The 23,669-nt window shown below is 40.8% G+C and overlaps 1 protein-coding gene across 1 annotated transcript in view; it reads left to right on the top strand.

Annotated features, from left to right (window-relative positions):
* Positions 1-21,844, top strand: part of LOC125416069 (beta-galactosidase-1-like protein 3) — a 38,420-nt gene extending 16,576 nt beyond the window's left edge. The window contains exons 10-20 of the mRNA XM_087905751.1: positions 6,682-6,766; positions 9,195-9,323; positions 9,853-9,933; positions 10,635-10,741; positions 11,570-11,710; positions 12,511-12,582; positions 13,078-13,156; positions 13,603-13,690; positions 13,974-14,085; positions 21,315-21,431; positions 21,559-21,844. Of these exons, the coding sequence (XP_087761877.1) occupies positions 6,682-6,766; positions 9,195-9,323; positions 9,853-9,933; positions 10,635-10,741; positions 11,570-11,710; positions 12,511-12,582; positions 13,078-13,156; positions 13,603-13,690; positions 13,974-14,085; positions 21,315-21,431; positions 21,559-21,630 (1,083 nt within the window). The 3' untranslated portion in view covers positions 21,631-21,844. The remainder of the gene's footprint in view (positions 1-6,681; positions 6,767-9,194; positions 9,324-9,852; positions 9,934-10,634; positions 10,742-11,569; positions 11,711-12,510; positions 12,583-13,077; positions 13,157-13,602; positions 13,691-13,973; positions 14,086-21,314; positions 21,432-21,558) is intronic.
* Positions 21,845-23,669: the final 1,825 nt, after the last annotated feature.

Genomic DNA, 23,669 nt, shown 5'->3' with positions numbered 1-23,669 from the left:
CTATGTCTTCAGTGGTAACAGGATCCACGGACCACAGTTGTAGCAGGGTCATGGACCCAGGCATGAGCCTGGGCAGCAGCTCAGGCCTGGACACACCATGGTCATGCGTGGCAAGCAGGCCACCCACCTCAGCCTGTTCTTCATTGCCTTCACTCTTTCAAATCTGTGTCTCTCAACAGGCCATGAATCACAAATCATTCTCTCTCTCTCTCTCTCTCTCTCTCTCTCTCTCTCTCTCTCTCTCATACCCCATCATTTATTTGCTTACTACAATAGTGCCCGACAACCTCGTGCCACAAGGCACAAGGCAGGCCCCTGTTTTCTCCTCTCCATGCAGGGTAGGCATGTGGGTCTTCTTCTCCTACCTAGTCTTAATGGTACTGGTCAGGGTTGTGATGTGGGTCTCCTTCTCATATCTAGTCTTAATGGTGATGGTCAGGGTTGTGTTTTCTCCTCACTGCCCTGAGCAATCAGCCTGATTTCTTCTAGAACCCAGGACCACCAACGCAGGGATGCCACCAGCAACAATGAGCTGGGCCCTGCCTGATCAATCACTAATTAAGAAAACGCTGTGCTCATTTCAACAGTACATATATTAAAACCAGAACAATACAGAAAAGATTAGCATGCACCCTAGAAAAAGCCAGATGGTGATGGCTCATGTCTTTGATCCCACCTCTTGTTCCAGGACAGTCAAGGGTGTTACACAGAGAAATCCTGTCTCAAAAAAAAAAAGAAAGAAATGTAGATAGATAGATAGATAGATAGATAGATAGATAGATAGATGATTGATAGATAGAAAGAAAGAAAGAAAGAAAGAAAGAAAGAAAGAAAGAAAGAAAGAAAGAAAGAAAAATAAAGCCATGCAGTTGGATCTTGTGGAAGCATTTTCTCAATTAAGTCCCCCCCCTTTCAGAGAACTCTAGCTTGTGTCAAGTTGACATAAGACGAGCCAGCACACACGGTTATGTGTTAAGACTTTTGTGGAATATGTGGTAGAAAATTCCTGCAGTTGGTGGGATCTTCATGTGCAGCCTCTCCTTTCTTTGAAGTGATATTGGGTAGAATTGTTTTATTCTGAATATAGTCTCTTGATTTTTTTCTCTGAAATTCAAAGTTGATCAGGATCTCCCTAGGGTTGAATCTTCCATGTTTCAGCTCAGATTTTAAAAAAAAAGTGTTCTATTAAAGAACCATTTATGTTAGCCGAGGATGGGGGAGATAACTTAGGTTAGTTGTCTTTGGAATCAATACATAAGCTCTTCCTTCAGCATGCAGGTCCAGGGACGATGTGAGGAGAAGTTAGAAATATCTTCCTCTGCTGGAGTTTATTTTATTCTGTAGTGATGAATCTAGAACTTTATTTGTGAGAATGTCAGTGGTCAGTGAGGTGCTTGTCCTTAGAAGTATAACACAGAGTTCTTTCTACTTTTACTTTTTAGAAAAATTGTGGGTATGTGTTTGTATGTATTTGTGTGAATATGTGTATCTATGTGTGTGTGTGTGTGTGATATAGGTACATGTGTACACGGTGCATGTATGGCAGTCGAATGACAACTTCAAGAAGTGGGGTCTCTCCTTTCACATTTACCTGGTTTCTGGAGGTCAAACCAAGTCTACCAGGCTTTCATGGCAAGAGCGTTTACCCTGAGCCTTCTCCGCATCCTCTGTTCACTGTTAGCCAGCTTTTGGTCAGCGCTTTAGGTTCCAGATTTTATCAGCTTCTTTTTCTTGTGAGTAATGGAATCTAAAGGAGTGGCCCATCCTTTAGATGTGAAAACCCAGAAAGTGCAGACTAATGGAAAGGCATCAGAATATAGATGAATTACTGTACCTCCTGCTTAATCCCAGCTTCATCTTCAAACTTACCGGATAGAGCAAATATCATAGAGGCTAGAAAGTCTCCTTCATACGCAGTTTTAAAGGGCCTTATGTCTTGATTGAGGGGCCACATTCATCTAGAGCTGGACCATTAAAAGCTTAGCAGGTATTTTGAAAGGATAGTCAATGTAGTTTTCTTTAATTAAAGTTTCATTTATCTTTATTTTATGTTTGAGTGTTTTGGGTCTTTTTGTATGTAAGAGCTCTATCAGTGTGTAGTACCTCCAGAGAACAGAAGAGGGCAGTGCGTCCCTTGGAACTGGAGTTACTGGTGGTTGTGAGCTGCCCATGGGTGCTGGGACCTGAACCAGAGCCTAAGAGCAACCGATGATTTTAACTGTCAAGTCATCTCTTAAGCTGCACCTCTTGCTATTGTTGTTGTTTGTTTCATTTCGTTTCTTATGAGATAGGGTTTCCCCTGTGTAACAGCCCTGGATGTCCTGGAACTCACTCTTCAGACCAAATTAGCCTCAAACTCAGAGATTCACCTGCCTCTGTCTCCCACATGCTGGGATAAAAAGCCTGTACCACCACTGTCTGGCCAAACTTATTAAGCAAATGGGTCATCTTTTTCATCTTTCCCAAGTACTGTTTATATAAAAGCAGTTTGATGGAGTAGATTGTGTAATCTACCTAAAGATTACCTAATAACCCAAATCTGAGAATGCCCACAACAAACGTAATCTTTAGGTTACTTGGAAATCTTTATTCACCATTTAGGTGACATCAGAAATAAAGAATTGCTTTTTACTGCCTTGAATAGAGCTTGGTACTCCAAATCTGGAAAGAATTTCCTTGATTAAGATTTAATTAATGTAATTGTTTCCTTAGTTCTAAAATGCCTATCTATCTCACCAGCCTGAAACCTGGTATTTCCCCATTCATTTGCTGGTGGCCAGTATCTCCTCTTTTGTTCCAATAGTATTAGTAACTAATGAGGTAGAAGTAGACAGTCTCAGAGAATTCCAAAGTCCTCAGCTAAAATCTCACCAAAGACAGCACGAGAATTTTTAAGAAAACTTTTTATTAATTATTTGAGAACTTCATACATAAATAAAATAAATTTTGATGATATTAACCACTCATACGTCTATCCCACCTCCCCCCAGATCCATCCCCAGCTCACCTCCTTCTAACTTTATGCCATCTTTTTTTTTTACTTTATTTCCTTCTTTTATTTTTAAATAAACTATGGAGTTAAATTTGTGTTGCCCTTATACTCAGTGGTAGGGAGTGGGGCCATCCACTGGTGCTTGAGACCCCAGGGACCCTACCCTTAAAGAAACAGGACTCTCCCTCCCCCAGTCATCAACTGTCTCTGCTAGCGTGGGGGCATGTGGGCCCCTCTCCCCTTGTGTTGGGCTATTGACTGGATTGTTCTCATGCAGGTCTTGTGCAGGCAAACAAGGAGAGCTTTTGAAACTCTGAGATGAAAGTGCCCAGGAGTATTAGGAGGCTTTTGGTGCTGGATTCTCGCATCTTTGCCTTTTGTCCATTGTAAAAACAAACAAACAGTAAACCCAACACCACAACAAAAAATAAAAATGCCCCAAGCAAACATGAAAACCCAAATAAATAAAACTAAAAGCTAAAAGCTGCTCACCGAATACACACACACACACACACACACACACACACACACACACACACACACAAACAAAAAGCAAGAAAAACCAACCCCAGGACAACCCTGAAGGACCGACATTGAAAACCATCCATTATTCCCCGTAGTAACAGTTACTGAAGGTTTGGCAAAATGTGATGGATATGGTATAGAATCTATTTATAGCTCTCAAATCATGAAAAAAAATCCCATATTCATTTATATGGGTTTTCTAAACTGTCAGAATTAGAGTGTTAAAGGGCAATTGGTATGCCAGATTAGTTCACGCTGCATTACTGTCTGAATTCTTTCCAAAGCCTCTCATTTGGGGAAAGTCTCCTTCCTCTAAGATCCTGTAATTATTATTTTAAATTCATACTTTGCTAGTTATGCATTTGACACCTAACCGGGGGTCCCCATCTATCCACATGGTCTTACTTTCTCATAGGTCTCAAGAACAAAAGTTCCCCAAGTGGCTTCTCAGAGAGAGCAAGCAACATTTATAAGCATGTGATATTTACTAATTGAGACCTATAAGTGAATTTATTGTATTTTTTTTTGGAGAAAATGTCATTGGAGAATTTAAGTTGCTTAATAAATTGTGTCCAGTCATAGAGATGAACATTCTTTAGAATGGTTTAGTTGACAATCTGATCTCCAATCTCCTGTTTGACAGCCCCAGGTTGGAGGAAAAGTCTGTTGCATTTCCCTTTTACTTCTGATTTTCTGCTAATTTGAATTATTGTATATTGAGAAGAGTAAAATTAGAGCCCGTGTCCAAGTGTGCCACCATAATTTGGTGTCCCACTGTTAGCTGTATTGGTGGCTCCTGTGGGGATTTTTGAGAGCACAAGAAAGAAAGCATTGCTAACAGACAGCTATGGTTAACAAGAGGCACAGCAACCCACCAAGAAAACCCTGGAGAGACACTTGCTGCTTGAGGCTACACATCAGAAGATTCCAATCATAATGCAAACGTCAGGATAATTAATCAATGCATTCTGGATGGGCTAAGTCAATGACTAGTTTATATAACTTTAAATGAAATACAAGACAGGTTCTGAATTATTAGGAAACTCGTAGGCTCTTCTGTGAATCATCTTCTGATCCACAGTTTTGTCTCTTTACCTGGCTGTGAACTTTTCCTTCTCTTGCTTCTTTGACTTTATTTAATTTTTGATCTTAATGCTTTCAGTACTCTTCTATCATGGAATGTAAACATTGATTCTGATATTCTCTTTTCCACATTTGTTCATTTCTCTTCTTTCCTCATTTTTTTTAATTATTTGATTCTCTTGCATTATATTCTTTGAAATCAATGCCTACAACTTGAGGTTAATTCACTCCTCTAGTCATGTCTAATTTTGTGTCTTCTGTGACTATCAGGGGCATTTTATCCTATAAAGATAATGCCAGACATTGTTATAGTCCCTAGATCAGCATCAAAGTGCTCTCAATACACTTGGGAACATTTTTTTTTTAATTTTGAGGGTTATTATATGCTTTTTATTGCATTTCATGTATTTCATTTAAAGTTATATAAACTAGTCATTGATTTATCCCTTCCAGAATGCATTGATTAATCAAAGTCAGGCATTATCTTGATGTTTGGATTATGACTGGAATCTTCTGATGAATAGCCTCAAGCATCAAGAGTCTCTAAAGAATTTTCTTGGTGGGTTGCTATGCCTCTTGCCAACCTTAACTGTCTGTTAGTAATGTTTTCTTTTTTGTGCCTGATGAAATATTTAAAACATCTGGAATGTATACCCAGATAAGGTGATAAATAATAAAAAATAGACACACAACACAGTCATTTTTGTGAATGATTTGTATTATTAGTGTTTTCCTAGCTTAGCATAACTGGAGATGAGAATTGACCGTAAGTTCATTAACGTCTTGCTGCGTAGTTCTTCTCATTCAATCCTCTGACCTGGTACTATGTTAAAAGAGAACATCTTGCCTCAAAATAGAATGATTCCTATCCGGACTGAGTACTTGGTTAAGTTTCCAAGGAGAAAATATGTCTGTCTATATTTCAAATGATAGGAGTGATTCCTTTGGTGAGAACTGTGCTGTGACTTCAACACTGACTGGAGATGGATTTAGAGAGTTAAAACACAATAACGCCAAAACCAAACCAAATCAAACACACACACACAAAACCAATTCACTATTTCCTGCTTTCTGCCAGCAAGCAGAATAAGATCTTTCACTACTGTCAGAAGCTTCAGTTCAGCTTCTTTCTCAGAATCCTTATTAAGCAGGAAGATGAAAGACTATACATGAGGAGCTTTATCCCATTTAACTAACTTTTGACAAAATGATTCCAATTAAGAAATGATACGAAAATTCAAGGATCCTTTAGGCAGCTGTCAGTCACAAGAATCTAGCACATAAACTGGGTGACTTCATGTTTTGATATTACTCCACTCTTTCTTAGTCAGAGACCCAGAACAATAATTTGCCCAGCTAGTGAATATGTAGCTCCAAGTACTCCTGGAACTGAAACTGCATCACACATCCTAGGAAACAAATTATAAGAAGAAGAAAAAATAAAAAACTCAACCAACACATGAATATTCTTCCTAGAAATACATTTTCTTGGAACTTGCTGCCCCCTGGCTTTCATCTTACATTAACATTGCATATCCAGAACACCTGGAACCTCTGTCCAAACCTCACACAGAGGAAATGCCAGCTCAGGACAGCTCGGGTCAGCTTGTGTCAGCTCATATGGCAGAGTGACCTGACCAAGGTCAGATAGTGGTTTAAGCCTCAAACCTGGAAATACAGAACCCCACTGTGGTTGTACCTAGGCTGCAACTCATCAACAGGTAAGGCAAGTAGACAGCCAAGTGAATGAAGTTCTCTAAAAACATCAAATGAGTATTTTCAAGCAATATAGAACAGAGAACCAATTCCCTGTACTATGAGGTCGCTCCCGCCCATCTATAATACAGTCTGATGCCCTCTTCTCACATACTGGTGTTTATGAACATAAAGCACAGCATATAGAAAGTAAGTTAATCTTTAAATATAAAAATTATATGAGTGTGAGAGAATTTGTATCAAAATAGGAAGACGTCTGCATTGGGGAAAAGGCGGGAAACGTTGCAACTGTTCTCTCTCATGGTACCGCTGTTCTACTTTATTTTCCCACGGTACCCTTAGCATTTGATTTGCTTTCTTTCTAGAATGATAAACCCATTATGGTTATGGAATACTGGACTGGCTGGTATGACACGTGGGGGCAAAGACACATTGTTAAAAGTGCAAATGGTAAGTGAATCATAGACTTTGACTCTGATCAGGAAGAGCATGTGCCGTGGGTCATTCACATAGCTCTCTGTTAATGGATATACCTGCACAGGACAAATATCCATCTAATCTTTGCTAATTGCAAGCACCATCCATGTTCTGAAGATGACTTTGCAAATACAAATTGTATGACACTTACCCTACGGGAATCTTACAGTTGAGTGGAACCAGCAGATTGGTGGAAATGAAGACACTACTGCACAGCCCATATTTCTCAGGCTGTTCACTGCGGCGAGACAGGTGCCGTGAGAGCAGAGGCAGGAAATCCTTTTTTTTTCAGTTAGGAAAAGAGGATGTGAAAGTGTCCCTAAGAGTCCGGCATTCCATACAAGGTTCTGGGCCATTTGCATGATGTCTTACTCATCTCTAGGAAAGATGGCTTTGCAGCATCATCAACAAAGGGGTAGTGATTACTAGGGACCTCCAAGCAGTGGGAGATGGGACAAGGGATCCTGGAGTCAATGAATGGGACTGCAACCCCAGCGCTTCAGGAGTAGCTTTGCAACCTGAGGCAGAGTTCTTTCACTTCTAGGTCAAAATGTGGGTCGCCCCCACTGTGGGAATTATTTAACCCAGGTGTCCATCAGTGGATGAATGGATCAAAAGAATGTGGTAAATACGCAAAATGGAGCATTATTCAGTCATAAAAGAAGGGAGTCCTGTCATCTGCAGCAGCAGGAATGGAACTGATTTTCTCTGTTAAGTGAGGTTACCCAGGCAAAGCATGAAAATGAAAAGCAATGTTGATCTCATAGCAGACTGGAGTGGAATAGTCGTCATTAGAGACTGAAATGGTGTGGAGAGAAGAAAGGAGCAAGCTGGGTTTGGGACTCCAGAATGCAGCCAGAAAGGAGACAATAGGTCTGACTTAGTGGGGCAACTATGTGTTAAACTAGTCTGTGAGGAATTTACAATGACCAGAGAAGATGGCTCTAAATGACAAAACATAAATCCATCAGTGATAAATGATACAGGCACGCGTCTCCTCGGGGTTTAGTTAATGTGCTTTGTAGACATGGATCAAGTCACCCATGAAGGCATACCAAGACTACATCTCAATTAAATAAGATGTAAAAGTCCTTTTCCCAAAAGCAGAGAATGGGAGGAAGAGAATCTAGGATTTGGGGGAAGATTTAATGCTGCCATTTAGAGTAATGCCTGGCAGTTTCCATTAACTTAGCAAAAGTGGGTTACCACGAAGTTATTTTATTATTGCTATATGAAATATAGCACTGGTACTGAAAAGGAAAAATTACCTAAGTGTTGGTGTAATTGGAGAGTGCTCGTTCACATCCCAGGCGCCCAGACGCAAATGATAACACCAAAACTACATTAATTACAACAGTGTTTGGTCAATGGTTAAGGCATATTTCAGCTAGCTCTTCAGTCTTAAATTAAACCATTTCTATCATTCTATTTATCAACATGAGTCTGTGGCCTACCAGTAAGATTCCAGCATCTTTTTCCTTCAGCAGCTACATGGTGTCACCCAGACTCTGCCTTCTTTCTCTCTACATTCAGTTCAGATTTTCCACCTAGCTCTATTCTGCCCTGCCATCGGTCAAAGCAACTTCTTTATTAACCAATGGTAATATAACATATTCACAGCATACATAGAGGAATTCCACATCATATTGGTGACATGAACGATCCTATAAGAATAACTTCAGCATCATCCCAAAAGAGGCCCCCACCTCTAGCAATAATGCTACCATGCAACAGACATGTGATCACTTGTGTCTAGGGCATGATGTCATGATATTCCAGTAACAGTGTGGAAATTAAAGCCTTCTTTTGATTGGTAGCAAAGCAGAATCCAGGAGAGAGAGAGAGAGAGAGAGAGAGAGAGAGAGAGAGAGAGAGAGAGAGAGAGACCCATGTGTGGTCTTGTAAACAAGCAGCGAGGAGCACAGGCAGAGTCAAGGCCCACGCTAAACTGCCTTCTTCTCATTTCTTCCAGCAGCCAGATAGAACAGGAACCCACTGTTAAACAAGCATATTTGTAACAAAAATTATAAATATTCATAGGTGTAGTACAGTGATATGATGTTTTCCACTCAATGCCTCTAGAGACATCCTGGGAAGGAAAGAATTACAGTACAGTAGTAATGTGCAAATAATTTTAAAACTTAGATATTTATGAGACAAGAGTTTGATCACTTAATACATGGAGTTTGGATGCAATTTTTACCAAACGTATAGTGCAGTGAGAAAAAATTTTTTAAAAACAAGTACTTCAAGCACCAGGATTTGTTCTTCAAGAGTGGTTCTGGATGGTTCCACCCACTTGTTTGTAAGAAAGACAAAAGGATTGGTTATTGTGGATGAAGCTGGAGATATTTTTTTTCACCTAAACTCTCTGTCTCCCCTCTGTTTTCACCCCCAACAGAAATCCAACATACTGTATCTAGATTTATCAGATCTGGAATCTCCTTCAACCTGTATATGTTCCATGGAGGAACCAACTTTGGTTTTATAAATGGTGCCTACCAGCACCGAGGTGTTGTGACTAGCTATGGCAAGTGATGATCGTGGGGGTCTCTTCTCTGGGATGGGTGGTCCTAGAATCTTAGGGAGGGGACTCCACAGTCATGTTCTTGTATCATGAGATTTCAGCAGGCAGTCCGTGCTGAGCAATGAGGCTTTTGTCTGTGCCCCTTTCTTCTTTGACTTTTTGCTGCCCAGAAAGCTGCCATTCTAGCAGTTAGGAATCCTGGCACTCAATGCTCTGCTTCATGTTTGTGCACTGACCCCGTTGTTATCAGAACTACCTGGGTGGGGAAAGGACACCAGGTAGAAGAGACAGAACGTCTGTGAGAAAGTCAAAGGGCAGGGTGAGCTCCATGTTTGCAGACAGGACATGGGGAATGTTTCCAGGTTGACAGTTCACACCTACATCTCAGCCTGTTACAGAATGTGACAGAGACAGAGGATGAGGGTTCCTTCTATCCTAACTTGGATGGATCTGGGCTGTCACGTGTCCCCATGCAGAAGCAGGGACTGTTGTGGAGGACTGTGTGGTCCAAACAGGGTCCTCTGTCTTGTAGACTATGATGCCGTGCTGACCGAGGCTGGAGATTACACAGAAAAGTATTTCAAGCTTCGGAAACTGTTTGCTTCTGCTTCAGGTACTTAGCACCTTAGTGGGGGATGGCACTCTCATGGGCTGCCCATAGCTGTGGAGGAGGAACAAAGGGAGGAGTCTTTTTAGGGGGTAGAGGCTTGTGAGCTCTGGAGGGGCAGGGCAATCTTACATCAAATACCAGGTTTCCCACTGAAAAGCTAGATGGACTGAGTGAGCCTTCTAAACCTTTAACTTTTTTTCCTGACTATGAAAATAATGAACAAAACTGGATTCCTATGTGATGATGTAGACCGAATAATTTCCCATTTGCAAAGCTGTAGTATTTATTATGTGTGACTTAGTAACCGCATATGCAGAAAGAAAACATATTATATTGACTTTAATTAAATGCATCCAATTAGGTGTCCAGTAAGAGTTAGAAAAGAGCTAAAAACCAGCATTGCAAAAGATGTAACACATAGCTTTCTGCTAGTCCTCTTTCTCTACGTCTCTAGGTACAACAGGTACACATGTTACTAGGTATATGTGTCCACCAGGAATTCATGTTTCGTAGATATGTGTCCCTACCAGACCTCAAAATGTAAAATGGCACCAATTATCTCCCTTAGAGAAAGAAGTTCTAGTATAAATCTCAATTTCTCACTAATTCTTTCTGGATATAGAGGACACAAGTAGTCATGGGAATATTTGAAGAAAGGAACGTCCACTTTAGTCATTTAGCCCTGCGATCCATTCTCATTATAGCAGGTTACCTGCCTCGGTTGCCTCCTCGTACTCACAAGACTGTGTATCCAACTGTGGATCTATTATTCTACTTGCCATTATTTGAAATCCTACCGTACTTAAATAAGGTGAGAACTGCTTGGGCACTAGAGTGACAGGGGTGGAGGGTGGGGCCTTGGAGAAATAAGGGAGCAGGATGTGTGTCTCCGAGGAGATATTTCTTCAAGGAACTTTTCTAAGGTGGAGTTTGAAAATTACTCCATGGCATTGTATCTGAACCTGGAATTATCGGCCAGGAGCCAATTGTTTCCATGGAGAAAATGGTAAAGAACTTACTTGCAGGATTAAGGAGAAAACAGGCATAACATGATATGGATTTCATGGAAGGTCCCAGCTTAAAGGACTCACTTGGTAAATGTTATCATAGGATCCACAGATGGAAATCTCTTAGCTATGAATCCATGAAAACAATCTTCTTTATTACTCATTAGTTAGCCTGTATTTTCTATAATTACATGTGTTTTCTCTCCCTCTAATTGAGAAACCTGTCTTATCTGTAGAAAATAAACTCTATAATTTATATTGGTTTCACCTCTACTGTTGCTATTTTAGACAAGAGCAGTGATCAGTAAATGCTCTGTATAAATCAATGTTTACTGAATTGAAAATTCGTCCCTCATGTTCAGCTATTTTGCAACACATCTATTTATTCTGCTGATTAATTTTTATGATTATAGTGGTTATGCAGTCGATACAATGCCCTGTTACTCCAAATTTCTTGGTTAGTAAATGTGTTATCATAGAAGCATTGTTATAGCATCTATTACACAACCGTTTTTATTCAAAAAAAATCTTGAAGACCACTGTGTGGTCCAACAAATACCAACAAGAGTGTTAATACCAGGATCATAGCTTCCTCTCATTTGTCTTCTGCTCCTGCCCTGTTTCCATCCTAGCCTGTCACGCTATACTCTCCGGTAACCATGGAGAATCTTCCAATAAACAACGGCAGTGGTCAGCCCTTCGGATTGGTTCTCTATGAGACTTCCATCTGCTCTGGCGGCCTGCTCTTTGCTTACGTTCGCGGTACAGCACAGGTGGGCAATAATAGGTATCTCTGGTGGCATGTGTCCCTCCTCTGCCTCTGAGGAGTCTAGTCACAGATTTGCTTCACTGTAACAGCCGAATTCGTGTTACCCTCTCGGTATGGGTCGCGCGCCTCCGTACCTTATGCGAGTTTGGGCAAAGGCCTGAAGATTGAACAAAGACACAAGAGACCAGGGTCATTCGACAAGAGATCACCGAATGCCACTTGATTCAGCTAAATGCAAAGCTAATATACCTTGGCCCCAGTAAAGGAATTCCCTACCAGCCAGAGGGGAAACTGGCGCCTTATGGAACAGGGATACCTTCCCAGGCAGGGGGTTGGGGGCGGAGAGCAGCAACAGCAGCGGAGAGAGAATTTGGTGCCCTGTAGGTATTCTCCTAGGCAGGTGGGAAATTACCATACTAAAGACGAAGCAAAGCCCTACAGCTAAATCGCCAGGCTATGGCAGAGAGAACACAGGAACAGCAGGAAACTTTAGCTGGCAGACCAAACTGTCCTTGAGATGCACCCCAGGGAGTAAGGGGAGACCGGGGCCCTACACTTCACCATAAGCTAATATTTATTTCACCAATATTAAGGAAGCATAGAAAATTTACAGCCAAACCAAATACACTTTCGTGGTTTGTTTTGCTATAACTCACAGTCTGCTGGGGAGTCCTGTTCAGCTTCCAGTCACCTGAGCACCAAAGTCAGTACCCGTCTTGTTCTTCCTCATGACCCCTTCCTACCTAAAGCCCTGTCCTGCAGGCAGGCCTATCAACCAGTCTGATGCCGGCTCTTCTCTCATAGGTGTTCTTGAATGACACAAGGATAGGAGATCTGGATGAGGATACTCATCACCTGACTATTCCTCAAATTCAGGTCAGCAATCCCGCAGTCCAGGCGACACCCTTGACTGCCCCTTTAAGGCCGCCTGGTTCTGGAGCTTGACTGCCACCTCTTCCCACTGGGCTTCTCACAAAAGCAGCAAGGTGTAGGTCTGCAATCTTAAGGCATCTTCAAAGCTTTTGAGATCTAGGGACCTATAGGATGAATTATTTAGCAAGAGTAGAAGTTCTTCTTGAGTTCGATTCAACCCCCAGTTCCTGTTTGGTTTGCTTATCAAAGCAGAATGAAAGATTCTTTCTGCCTGTCCTAACAGGAATAGCAATAAAGAAAAATAAAGAGTAGATGAGCCCAGTAGGATGCGCGCACACCTGTGTGTGTGTGTGTGTGTGTGTGTGTGTGTGTGTGTGTGTGTGTGTGTAGATGCGGGTGGGGGGCAGAGACAGAGAGATGTACTGAAAAAAGGAATGTGTTCTAGAATATGAGCTCTAGGCAGATATTTTGTTCCCACTAACTTGTTTGCCTCAGCAGGATTGTCAGCTTCTGAGGATCCTGGTTGAGAACCAAGGCCGGGTCTGTTATTCACAGAAAATTCAATATGAATGGAAAGGTAGGCTTCGTGCTGAGATACACGTGTAGCTTCTCTTCATTTACCTAAAGCTCATAGCTGTTCTGGGGGGTTGGAAAGAGAGAAATGATTCCCTTAGAAGTGGGCTACTTCAGCCCTAAGAGTGACAATGTTACTTCGTGCCTTCTTCCTTGTTCTGCCCTTTCTTGCTACCCATGGCGGGAAAGAAGAACAATTATGTTGGATGCTGGCCCAGCTTAGATCAGGACTCCATCTTCTTTTATGAAAAATCCCTATACTAAGTAGGAGATGCTTTTAGTAGTGCGAAAGCATACAACAAGAAAATTTAAGGGACAATGGGTCAGCACAATATTTATTCTCTTGGCTGTATTTCTTGACAAATAGACTCTATACTCTTTATTTCTCTCTCAAACCTTGATGAATATCCAGCCCCCTGTTGCTAGTCTCTTTTCTGCCTCTGTCCACAGGATTAGATGCTTATGTTAGCATCAATGACACTTTGCTGACAAACTTCACCATTTATTCTCTGGACTTGAAGATGAGCTTCTTCAAGAGGTAGGTTGCTCCCTACCCACAATGCATCCTGAGAGCCTGAGAGGTCATGAATTCGTCCTGTACTAATGAAAAGCTCAAGATTCAGACACTTGCAGTGGGAGACTCCAGTTCTCGGATGCTCCACTTCAGCACTAGAAGCGAATAGGTGTTTCAATTGCTACTTCAGTACTTTCAGTTAAACACAGAGATGAAATCCTGGCCTCTGTGGGAGAATGCTGGGTCAGTATTGTAAGGAGAGCTGGGAAGAGTTCTCCTTAGCTGCATCTTTTAAACCCTCCTGCAGGCTCCTTTCTGCTAACTGGAAGCTTGCTCCAGAACATTATTTAGGTCCTGCCTTCTATAGGGGGACCTTGACGGCTGGTTCTTCTCCCAAGGATACCTTCTTGGACCTTTCAGTAAGTAAGCCTTCTCTTCTCTTATGATGTTCTAAATATGTCTTTTCTTTTGAGATATATTTTAATTTAAAAATTAATGTCTGTTTGTGTGTTTATATGTATGTATACAGGAATGTATGTGGTATGTCCTGGAGGCCAGGAGAGGGAATCAGATCACCTGGTGTTGGAAATATAAGCAGTTTTGAGCTGCTTGACATAGGTGCTGGTAACTGAATTCAGGTCTTCTGCAAGAGCAGACTGTGTTCTTAGCACTCAGCCATTTCTCGAGTCCCACGCACAGCATTTTGAAGACTCCAGGACATTGCAGGAGAGGAGGCAGAATGAATGCAGGAGCATGACTCCACGGAAGCACTGTCTCTGGATGCAGCAGAGCAGAACATGAACTTGCAGGGCTGTGACAGCATGTGTAAGACCTGTGCACACCTAAGCAAGAGCAAATCCCAGAATGGAGAGCTGGGCATAACGTTCCACCACTAGCTCAGGAGCTATTGGCAATTCTTAGAAGCTGGGAGATGTTCATGGTTCTACCATGATCCTGTGGTAGGTGGACACATCCAAGATTTAGAAAGCACAAACTGACCTTGAGAGGGGGGGCAAAACAGCTCAAAGTCTAGTAGGAATAGAGGCCATGTTGGGGGGAGTTGGGGGAGAAAGTTTGAATATGGTCGAAATATTTATAAACTTCTCAGAGAACTAATATAAATATAATATATATATTGAAAATAAAAAAATATGTACAAAAATAAAGCAAATAAAACCCAAGAAAGGCCATGATATACCTGAAAAAATATTTATTCCTTTTTTCCCATAAAACTGTATGATCTTCTTCAATCATCCTAACTTATTGCTATTTATAAGGTATATGAAAATACAATTGAAAATTCAAACAATTATAAATAACATCTACAGAACAAATGGCAGACTCTCCTTCAAACTTATCATATTCCACTTATCTGTGTTTGCCCAAAGTACATATTTATATTTAAATGTGCTTCAATATTCAATTGTAAAATTTCTTCTTGGTTAATCTACTAAAGGTTTGTTAGTTTTGTCTTTCCAAAAAAGCAAATGATAGTTTTAGTGATACTTTATATTTTTTTATCTCCATTTCATCTTTTGTCTACTTTTTGTTACTTCTTTCCCACTGACTTGAATTTGTGGCAATGAGCCTGGCTTTACCTTCTGGGTGCTGGGAATACAGACATGACCTGCCACACCTGACCAGTTTTTTAAACCAGGGTTGAGTCTCTCATCTTTTCCTTCTGTATATTTACTGTGTCTGGGACTCCTGCATTTTAATTGATTTTCTGGTTTTAGTTGTCATGGTTTAGCTTTCAGATGTCGAACTCAACCCATTCTCAGGACTGCTGGGATCCCTCAGTTTCTTGTTGTCTTGGGGAGGACTTACTTCTCTTTCATTTCTGAGGGACAGGTTTTCTAGGTGTCGTATTCTTGGCTGGTGTATTTTCTCTTTCTGAACTTTGGACATGCCAGCTCATTCGCTGCTGCCTGTAAGTTTTCTTCTGAGAAAAGCACAGCTACTCTATGGAAGATTCCCTTCTGTGCAGCCTGATGCTTTTCTCTTACTGATGCTGAATTCTCTTTGAAGTTTTGTTGGCTTCAGAGAAAACCTTTCTTGGTAGAATGTAATTGAGGTTCTTTGAACTTCTTGAGTGTCTGGTCTTTTCCAATATTGGGGGAATTTTTACTATTGTTTTTACCAAGTTTGTTTCTATGTCGTTCCTCTTCATTCCTGCTGTGATCTTTATGATGTGAACGTTTATTTGTCTACTGTCATTTCATAATTGTCATTGGCTGCCTCCTCCTTCCTTTTTTCTCCTTCCCCACCCCTTTTTTCCTCCTCCTTTTTTTTCCCCCTTGCTGGCATAATTCACACAATATTGAATTTCAGAAGCCCTTCTGTTTGTTCTGATCTGTTGTTGAGGCTTTCAACTGTGGCCCTTATTTACAATTTTAACTTTGTTGGTGTCAACAAAGTTTTTCTCTTCTTAAAAATAACCTCTACGCTGTGTCTTTAAATGTTGTAATAAAACAAAAAAAGAAGCAAATTATAGTGTTATAGGAGGTCCCAGGGGTCCTAAGGCTTGCTTTAGAATGATAATGATGATGATAATAATACGAGTAGTAATAGTAGTAGTAGTAGTAGTAGTAGTAGTAATAGTAGTAGTAGTAGTAGTAATAGTAGTAGTAGTAATAGTAGTAGTAGTAGTAATAGTAGTAGTAGTAATAGTAGTAGTAGTAGTAGTAATAGTAGTAGTAATAGTAGTAGTAGTAGTAATAGTAGTAGTAATAGTAGTAGTAATAGTAGTAGTAGTCAAGGAAGCCCATATAGTTTTATAGAGCACACTTAACTAGTCATGGCTCTTTTCTAGAATGAACAGTAGCACATCTTATCATAATGGTCAAGAGTGACAAATTTGTTAGTAACTAATGAAAACAAGTGTCCTTAAGGGACATAAACCTTTTTGAGAAAAAAAAAGCTCAACCTGCCTAAAGGACTTTTGCTTTTCATCTTTTTTTAAATTAAATAATTATTTAAAGAAACAATCTTAGGGGCTGTTGTTGAGGCTTTCAACTGTGTTTCTTCTTTACATTTTTAACTTTGTTGTTACTAACGACGTTTTTCTGATTGTCTCTTCTTAAAAATAACATCTATCTTTGCAACTTATGTCATAAGTAGATATGTCTTTAAATGCTGTAATAAAACAAAACAAAGAAGTAAATTATTATGTGAGTTCCCAGGGGTCCTATGCCTTACTTTATAGCAACAACAACAACAACAACAACAACAACAATAATAATAATAGTAATAAAATAGTAAACTAATCCCAGATCCTTTTATTCAGCACACCTAACCGGTCATGTCTCCCTTTTAGCATATCTTTGTATGGTGGGCAAGAGTTTCAAATTTGTTAGTTAGTTAAATGAAAAGAGTATCCATAAGGGGCATAAATATTTTTGAGAAAAAGAAGTTCAGCATGCCTAAAGGACTTTTGTCCTTCATCTTTTTTGAATTTATTTATTTACTTTTTAACAATCTTTTCTCATTTTTACATACCAATCCCAGTTTCCACTCTTTCTCCTCCTCCCTCTCTATCCACCTTCCCCCAACCCAATCCTCATCCACTCTTCAGAGAGAGTAAGGCTTCCCATGGGGAGGCAACACAGTCTAGCACATCACTTTGAGGAAGGACCAAGGTGCTTCCCACTATGTCCATGCTGAGCAAGGTATCCCTCCAAAGTGAATGGGTTTCATAAAGCCAATTAAACCAGTAGGGATGAATTCTGGTCCAGCTGCCACTGGCACCACACTCTGCACCAACCATACAACTGTTACCCACATTTAGAGGGCCTAGTTCATCCTATGTTGGCTCCCCAGTTGTCAGATTGGAACCAATGAGCTCCCATTAGCTCAGGTAAGCTGCTTCAGTATATATCTCCATCACGGTCTTGACCCCTTTCCTCATATTATTGCTCCTCCCTCTCTTCAACTGGACTTTGGAAGCTCAGATCTGTGCTTCACTGTGAATCTCCGCATCTACTTCTGTCAATTGCTGGATGAAGGTTCTATGATGACAATTAAGGTACTTATCAATCTGATTAGAGGGAAGGCCAGTTCAGGCACTCTCTTCACTATTAGTTAGGGTCTTAGCTGGAGCCATTCTTGTGTGTCTTCCATCTTAATGACATAAGTTGATCATGCCCAGAAGTGTTCTTAAAATTTAAGCACGTGTCCCATGACCTTGAAGTCTTGCCTAGGAACGTGTCCACTATCTTACTGAGTTGTGACTTTAAACTGAGCACACTCATTAGCATACATCTTAAACTGAGGTTCCTCATGAATGTGCTTTCTCTCAAAATGCTTTACTATACAAATATGTACAGGCTTCCTAACTGAAATTGCCAGAACAACCCTGACAATGTTATTTATTGTGTTACTTTGGGGGATATTTCTAAAAGCCAGGATGCATGTCTTCTTATCTTTAAAAATAAATGTTAACTTTAGGAAAAGTGGGAATGGCAACAGAAGAGACAGCTGTGATAGAATGTATTTGTCCTTGCTGAGCCAGAATACGGTCTAAAGTGATTTGGCTGTTGAACACTAGTTTGACAAGGAATTTATCCTTCTCTATTGAACAGAAATGGCCCAGGCCATATTGTTAGGTACTTTCTGTTGAGTTTTAAATCAAGTGTTCATGATCCCCTGCCAGGGCAAAAATGTTTTGTCAGATGTATGCCAGAATCCACTTTCCTGGTTCCAAGGCAAATACTTTATTATTTCTCAAAAACAATATTGGTTAGCTGGGCCAGAGTTTGCTTTCTGAAGATGGTAGATATTAGAATTGTCATCAGATGCCTCTAGAGAGAAGTTTGACAATCTGTCTGTCTGTCTATATGGCAACCATGGGTATAAACAAACGTCCACCAAACAAAGAAAAACCTTGTCTCTAGTACATTGGTTCTGTGCTATCTTTACTTTGGTACAATAAATCCAGGGGCCTATGTTTGTATGAATATTCAGTAAGGTTGTGATAGTTAGAATAAGAATGGGCCCCATGGGCTCATATATTGAACGTTTCATAATAATGGAGTAGCACTATTTGGAAAGGTTTAGGAAGTGTAGTCTTGTTAGGGGAGCATGTCACTAGGGGTCAGCTTTGAGCTTTCAAAACTCATAATAGGTTCAGCTCTCTCTCTCTCTCTCTCTCTCTCTCTCTCTCTCAACACCCCCCCCCCCCAGTATTAATCAGGATGTAGCTCTCAATTACTTCTCCACCACTGCCATCCATGCCTGTCACCAATCTTCCCACCTTGATGATGCCTCTGCTAAGTCTTAGCCATTTTTCTATTGCTGTGAAATGACAGCATGGCCACGGCAAGTCTTCTAACAGAAAGCATTTAGTTGGGGCTGGCTTACAGTTTCAGAAAAATAGTTCATGATCATTACATTACAGAAGAGCATGGCTACACACTCAGGCAGGCAGATGTGTTGCTTGAGAAGAAGTTGAGACTCCTACTTCTAGACCCACAGACGTCAGGAAGAAAGATTCTGGGTTTGGTGAGGGTCTTGGAAACCTCAAAACCCCTCCCCAGTGACCCACTTCCTTCAGCAAGGCCACATTTCCTAAACCATCTCAGATAGTGCCACTCCCTAATGACTAAGCATTCAAGTATACGAGCCCAGGTCGTTCATTCTTATTCTACCCACCACACTACTCTTAAGTGGATCCAGATTTCCAGGTTTTGAAATGCTTATTCTTCTGGTTGATAGGGGTGAAGTCTTATCCCTGCATGAAAATATACATTTAAGCCTGTATACTTAACAAGGGTGTGCATTCCTTGCCCTAGATAGGTTGTGTGATTTATTGGCAGTTCCATTTCTGCATCCACGGATATGTTGGGGCTAGAACTTACCAGGATGGTGGTACTGGAACATTTCACAGAGATGAACTTGAGCTTCTTTCGTAGCAGCCCTGATGTGAGTCAGGACAGTGGGTAAAAGTAGCTTTCTGGTGAAGCTGTCTGGGCTACCTTAAGTGAGACTGCCCCTTAAGGTTTGCCAGAGGATGAGAGTGCCCATAGGGCATTGTCCATCGTGTTCCCAGCATCTTGGAAATCCCATTGGAAGTTCTCTCCTGGCAGCATGCCTCTGGCCTGGCCTGCTCTTCCCAGTGAGAGTACAGCTCTTAGCTGAATGTTATTCTTTTGGCACCTGCGTGACTTTTTTCTGGAAACCTAGCTAAAGTGATAAGCAAATGTTGAAAGGACAGATACATGGACAGAAAAACTGGCATCAAGCAGGCCACGTGTGTTCTGATGGAAACACATGGGCAAAATCAGCAACTTGGAAAATCTGCTTTATTCTATACATCTGAGTTGAGAAGGTGGACTTATTGTATACAGCTAGAAACAAACCTGGGTGTGGCCATTTGAATGAGGATTGCCCCTGTTGGCTCATCGTTAGTCCAAGAAGAGAGGAAAGATGAGGAGATGTGGCCTTGTTTGGGGAGGTGTGTCACTGAGGGTGCGCTTTGATGTTTCACAAGCTAACAGCAGGCCCAGGCTCCCTCTCTATGTACTCCTGCTTCAGCGCCATGGCTGCCTGCTGTCTGCTCCCGGCCATGTTATTTGAGGTCTAAGCTCTTGAAACTGTATGCAAGCTCCCACTTAAATGCTTTTTTGTGGTGCACGCCATTAATCCCAGCACTCAGGAGGCAGAGATAGGTGGATTTCTGTGAGTTCAAGGCCAGCCTGATCTACAGAGCAAGTTCCGGGATAGCTAGAGTGGTTACTCAGAGAAAAGCCTTACTTGAAAACTGAACAAATAAACCACCATGGTGAGTTCATAGCAATAGAACAGTAACTGAGAAAATGAGAGTATAGGACAGGGCTGCCCAAGGAGACAGGCTTAGCTAATCTAGGTAGGGGTTCTGTGTGAGAGAAGGACTTCACATTGCAGTAATCTGGAAGATGTGGTTCATAGTTTCTGGACAGTTTGATCAATCATTCGAAACACTCATCCTTGGTCCAGACGAAGGCTTTGCCAATTCCCTGACCTAACCTGGGGAAGACTTTGTCTACACAGATACGAAATGTCTGAAAGTCTACTGTTTTGTTTTGAAATGTCAACCTCAGAGGAGGAAGGAATGGTTTAGATAGAGGCAGGGAGGGGGCAAAAGACAGGCAGAGAATCTGGACAAAGATATGAGTATTCTGCCTCAATAACTGGTTTATTTAAATAAGGTTAAACACGATAATCAAAGGTTTGTAAACCCAAGGTCTGATGCCTTCTTCTGACCTCACCTAGAACAAGGCATTCGAAGAGCACATAGTACATTGAAGCAGAATACTCGTATCTTTACAAAGAAAATGAAGAAACATACAAATGTCATTTAAGAAAACCACGTATCTTTCATCACTCTCAGCAGTACTGTTCATCTGTTTATCTTGTTCTTATCTGGGAAATAAACATCCTTGCTTTAAAACGCAGCGCACACATCCTTCATCAGCAGAGAGCAGCATCTCCAGGGAAGGCTGGCTCCACTGTCTTCTTGCTTATTCTCAGACAGTGGGGAAGATGCTCTAGATGGTTTCCATTCTAGGTTGTTTCATACTCGGTATCCTGAACTCCTTCATCTTGCTCTCAGTCCACACTGTCTTAGGTTTCACTTTCTGTTCCTGTGTCCAAACCCCTCATTCCTTTACAGAACTGGCATTATGGGTTTGTGTTCATCAACGGACGCAATCTTGGAAGATATCAGCACATTGGGCCTCAGAGAACACTGTACCTTCCTGGACCCTGGCTTCAGCCAAAAGACAATGAGGTGAGTTACCCTGCCTTGCCTCGAGGTGGCGTCAACCTTTAGATGGGCCTTTGTTCTCAGTTTCAGTATCTTCATCTTGTGCAGACCAGGCCTGACTATTCTCACCACCAGTTTTCTTCCCTCCCAGATCATCATGTTTGAGATGATAGAGAAGGGTTTTTACATCCAAACTACAAAGAAACCCCAGCTGAATGGCTAGGACAACACAAGTCTTGGATTGTTGGAGCCATCCCGGAATGTTTCCTCAGGATTTTGATCCTGCTAAGAATATCAAACATCGAGTTGCCTGCAGAAAAATACAACACTAACCTTAATACCCAGAGAAATTATTACTTATCTTACACTATCCATTTACTTCCTGGTTTTAGGCTATAGTCTTGAAAATCTTTAATAAACGAATTTATCTAGTTAAATGCTTACTCCTTAATAAGCTCTTATTCTCTGTCCAGATACGTTTTTAGGAAGGAACAAAATGAAAACAAGTTTAACTTCTGCTTCCTAGTGCTCAGTTGGGAGGAAAAGAATTATCTCTAACTTAAGAAAGAAGAAGCAAGCTGGTCTTCCACTGGAGAATGGTGATTGTGAGGTGTGTGTGAGTGTGGTGTGTGTGTGTGTATGTGTGTAGGAGGCAATATAGGTCACTGATCAGTGTATTTAGACATTTCCCTGTCTTGTTTGTCTTCAAGGTGATCTCTTGGGTCACATCCAATCAAAGATCAAATAGCCATTTGGTTTGGTTGAGACATGTGTGGTGGCAAAACCTGGCACTGAGACCGATAAAGTTTACTACTTCATGGTTACTTGGATGTAGTGGAGCCTTTTACTGGCAATGAACAAGTATTAGTCAAGTATTAGTGAAATTAGCATACATCCATTAATAATCCAGCCAATCCAAATCACACCATTTGAAGTCAAACATATTCTCTCATATAAAGAATATTCTGTCCCAAATTCCAGTCACTAACTTTTCATGATCTTACCTCTATTATTATAGTGGATATATATATATATATATATATATACATATATGTATATATATCATATGTAATAATATATTATTATATATAGTGATTCAAGCAACGTTGTAGGTAGTCAAATCAGAAGTTCATAAGAGGAAGAAACCACTCCCTTTATATATTCTAATTTTGATCATCAAATTTTTGCTTGGTTTCAGTAAACATGGAAATACAGGAAAATGACATTGATCAAAGAGTGTTTTCTTTTAACAAGATTTGCAGTAGTGAACGTGTGTGGAGCTGGAGGTTTTGAGTTGCAGGAGGTTTTGAGTCACCCAATGTGGGTTCTGGAAATGCAATTCTGGTCTTCTGGAAGAGCAGTGCACACTTTTACGGGCTGAGCCATCTCTAGTCCCCAGGTCTTTTAAAGTAAGAAGCAGACGTGGGTGACCAGGAAGCATGAGCAGCTGCCAGCTCTCCAGGAAGCCAGCGTCTTAGGTTTGACATCCTTTGTAAAAGCACCGGGAGGGTCGCACAGGCGATGGAGAGGGACACAGTTCATAATAACTGGACTCTGACATGTGTAACCAAATCTCAGCTCACAAGAGATGTTTCTTTGATTTTATCCTGTACCGGTCACATTTTCCTATCAAATACTACACTTTTTTTTTTTCAGAAATTTCCCCTTCAAAGTATAAGCTGTATGAAAAAAAAAAACTATAAATTCACTTTTTCACTGGCTAATTTCAAATACACAATCCCGATGTTACAAGGCCATTTGCATACTAATAAAATCCCATTGATGTTTGGATAATCTGATACACTATATCAAATCAGGGCACGGGGAAACAAAAACACTTCCGTCTGTTACACAAGAGATTCAACTCTTCAGCCTAGAGACAGTCACTTGTCCCTCTTCAGCACTAGTGTGGTTCTCCATGTGAACATGCTCCCTCCTGTAATGTCATGTTCCATTAACATTCCAAGCCAGAATTCAAACTTCAAAACCAGCCAGCTAAGCCAAATAGGTAACCAGATGTCAATCTTCTCAAAACCTTAATCCCAATAGCTGTGAAACTGATTTAGTGGCCTGACTCTAAACACCAGAAAGTGATAACAAATTATTAGGTTCAGCTTCCATGGTCCTAATTTACTGTAATATACTTGGTAGGACTCAGAGTAGAATCCAGCATTGATTCTAGTTCCATGCAAATCAGTTGGATTAATTATTAACATGGGACAATAGATTTCTAGTCTACTAAGTGTAGAGGTGTCCTGATAC

This window comes from Myodes glareolus, chromosome 4 (assembly GCF_982192425.1).
Source record: "Myodes glareolus chromosome 4, mMyoGla1.1, whole genome shotgun sequence".
In the NCBI taxonomy this organism is placed as follows: Eukaryota; Metazoa; Chordata; class Mammalia; order Rodentia; family Cricetidae; genus Myodes; species Myodes glareolus.
Note: the sequence above shows the minus strand (reverse complement) of the source record. Positions and strands in the feature narration are given on the sequence as shown.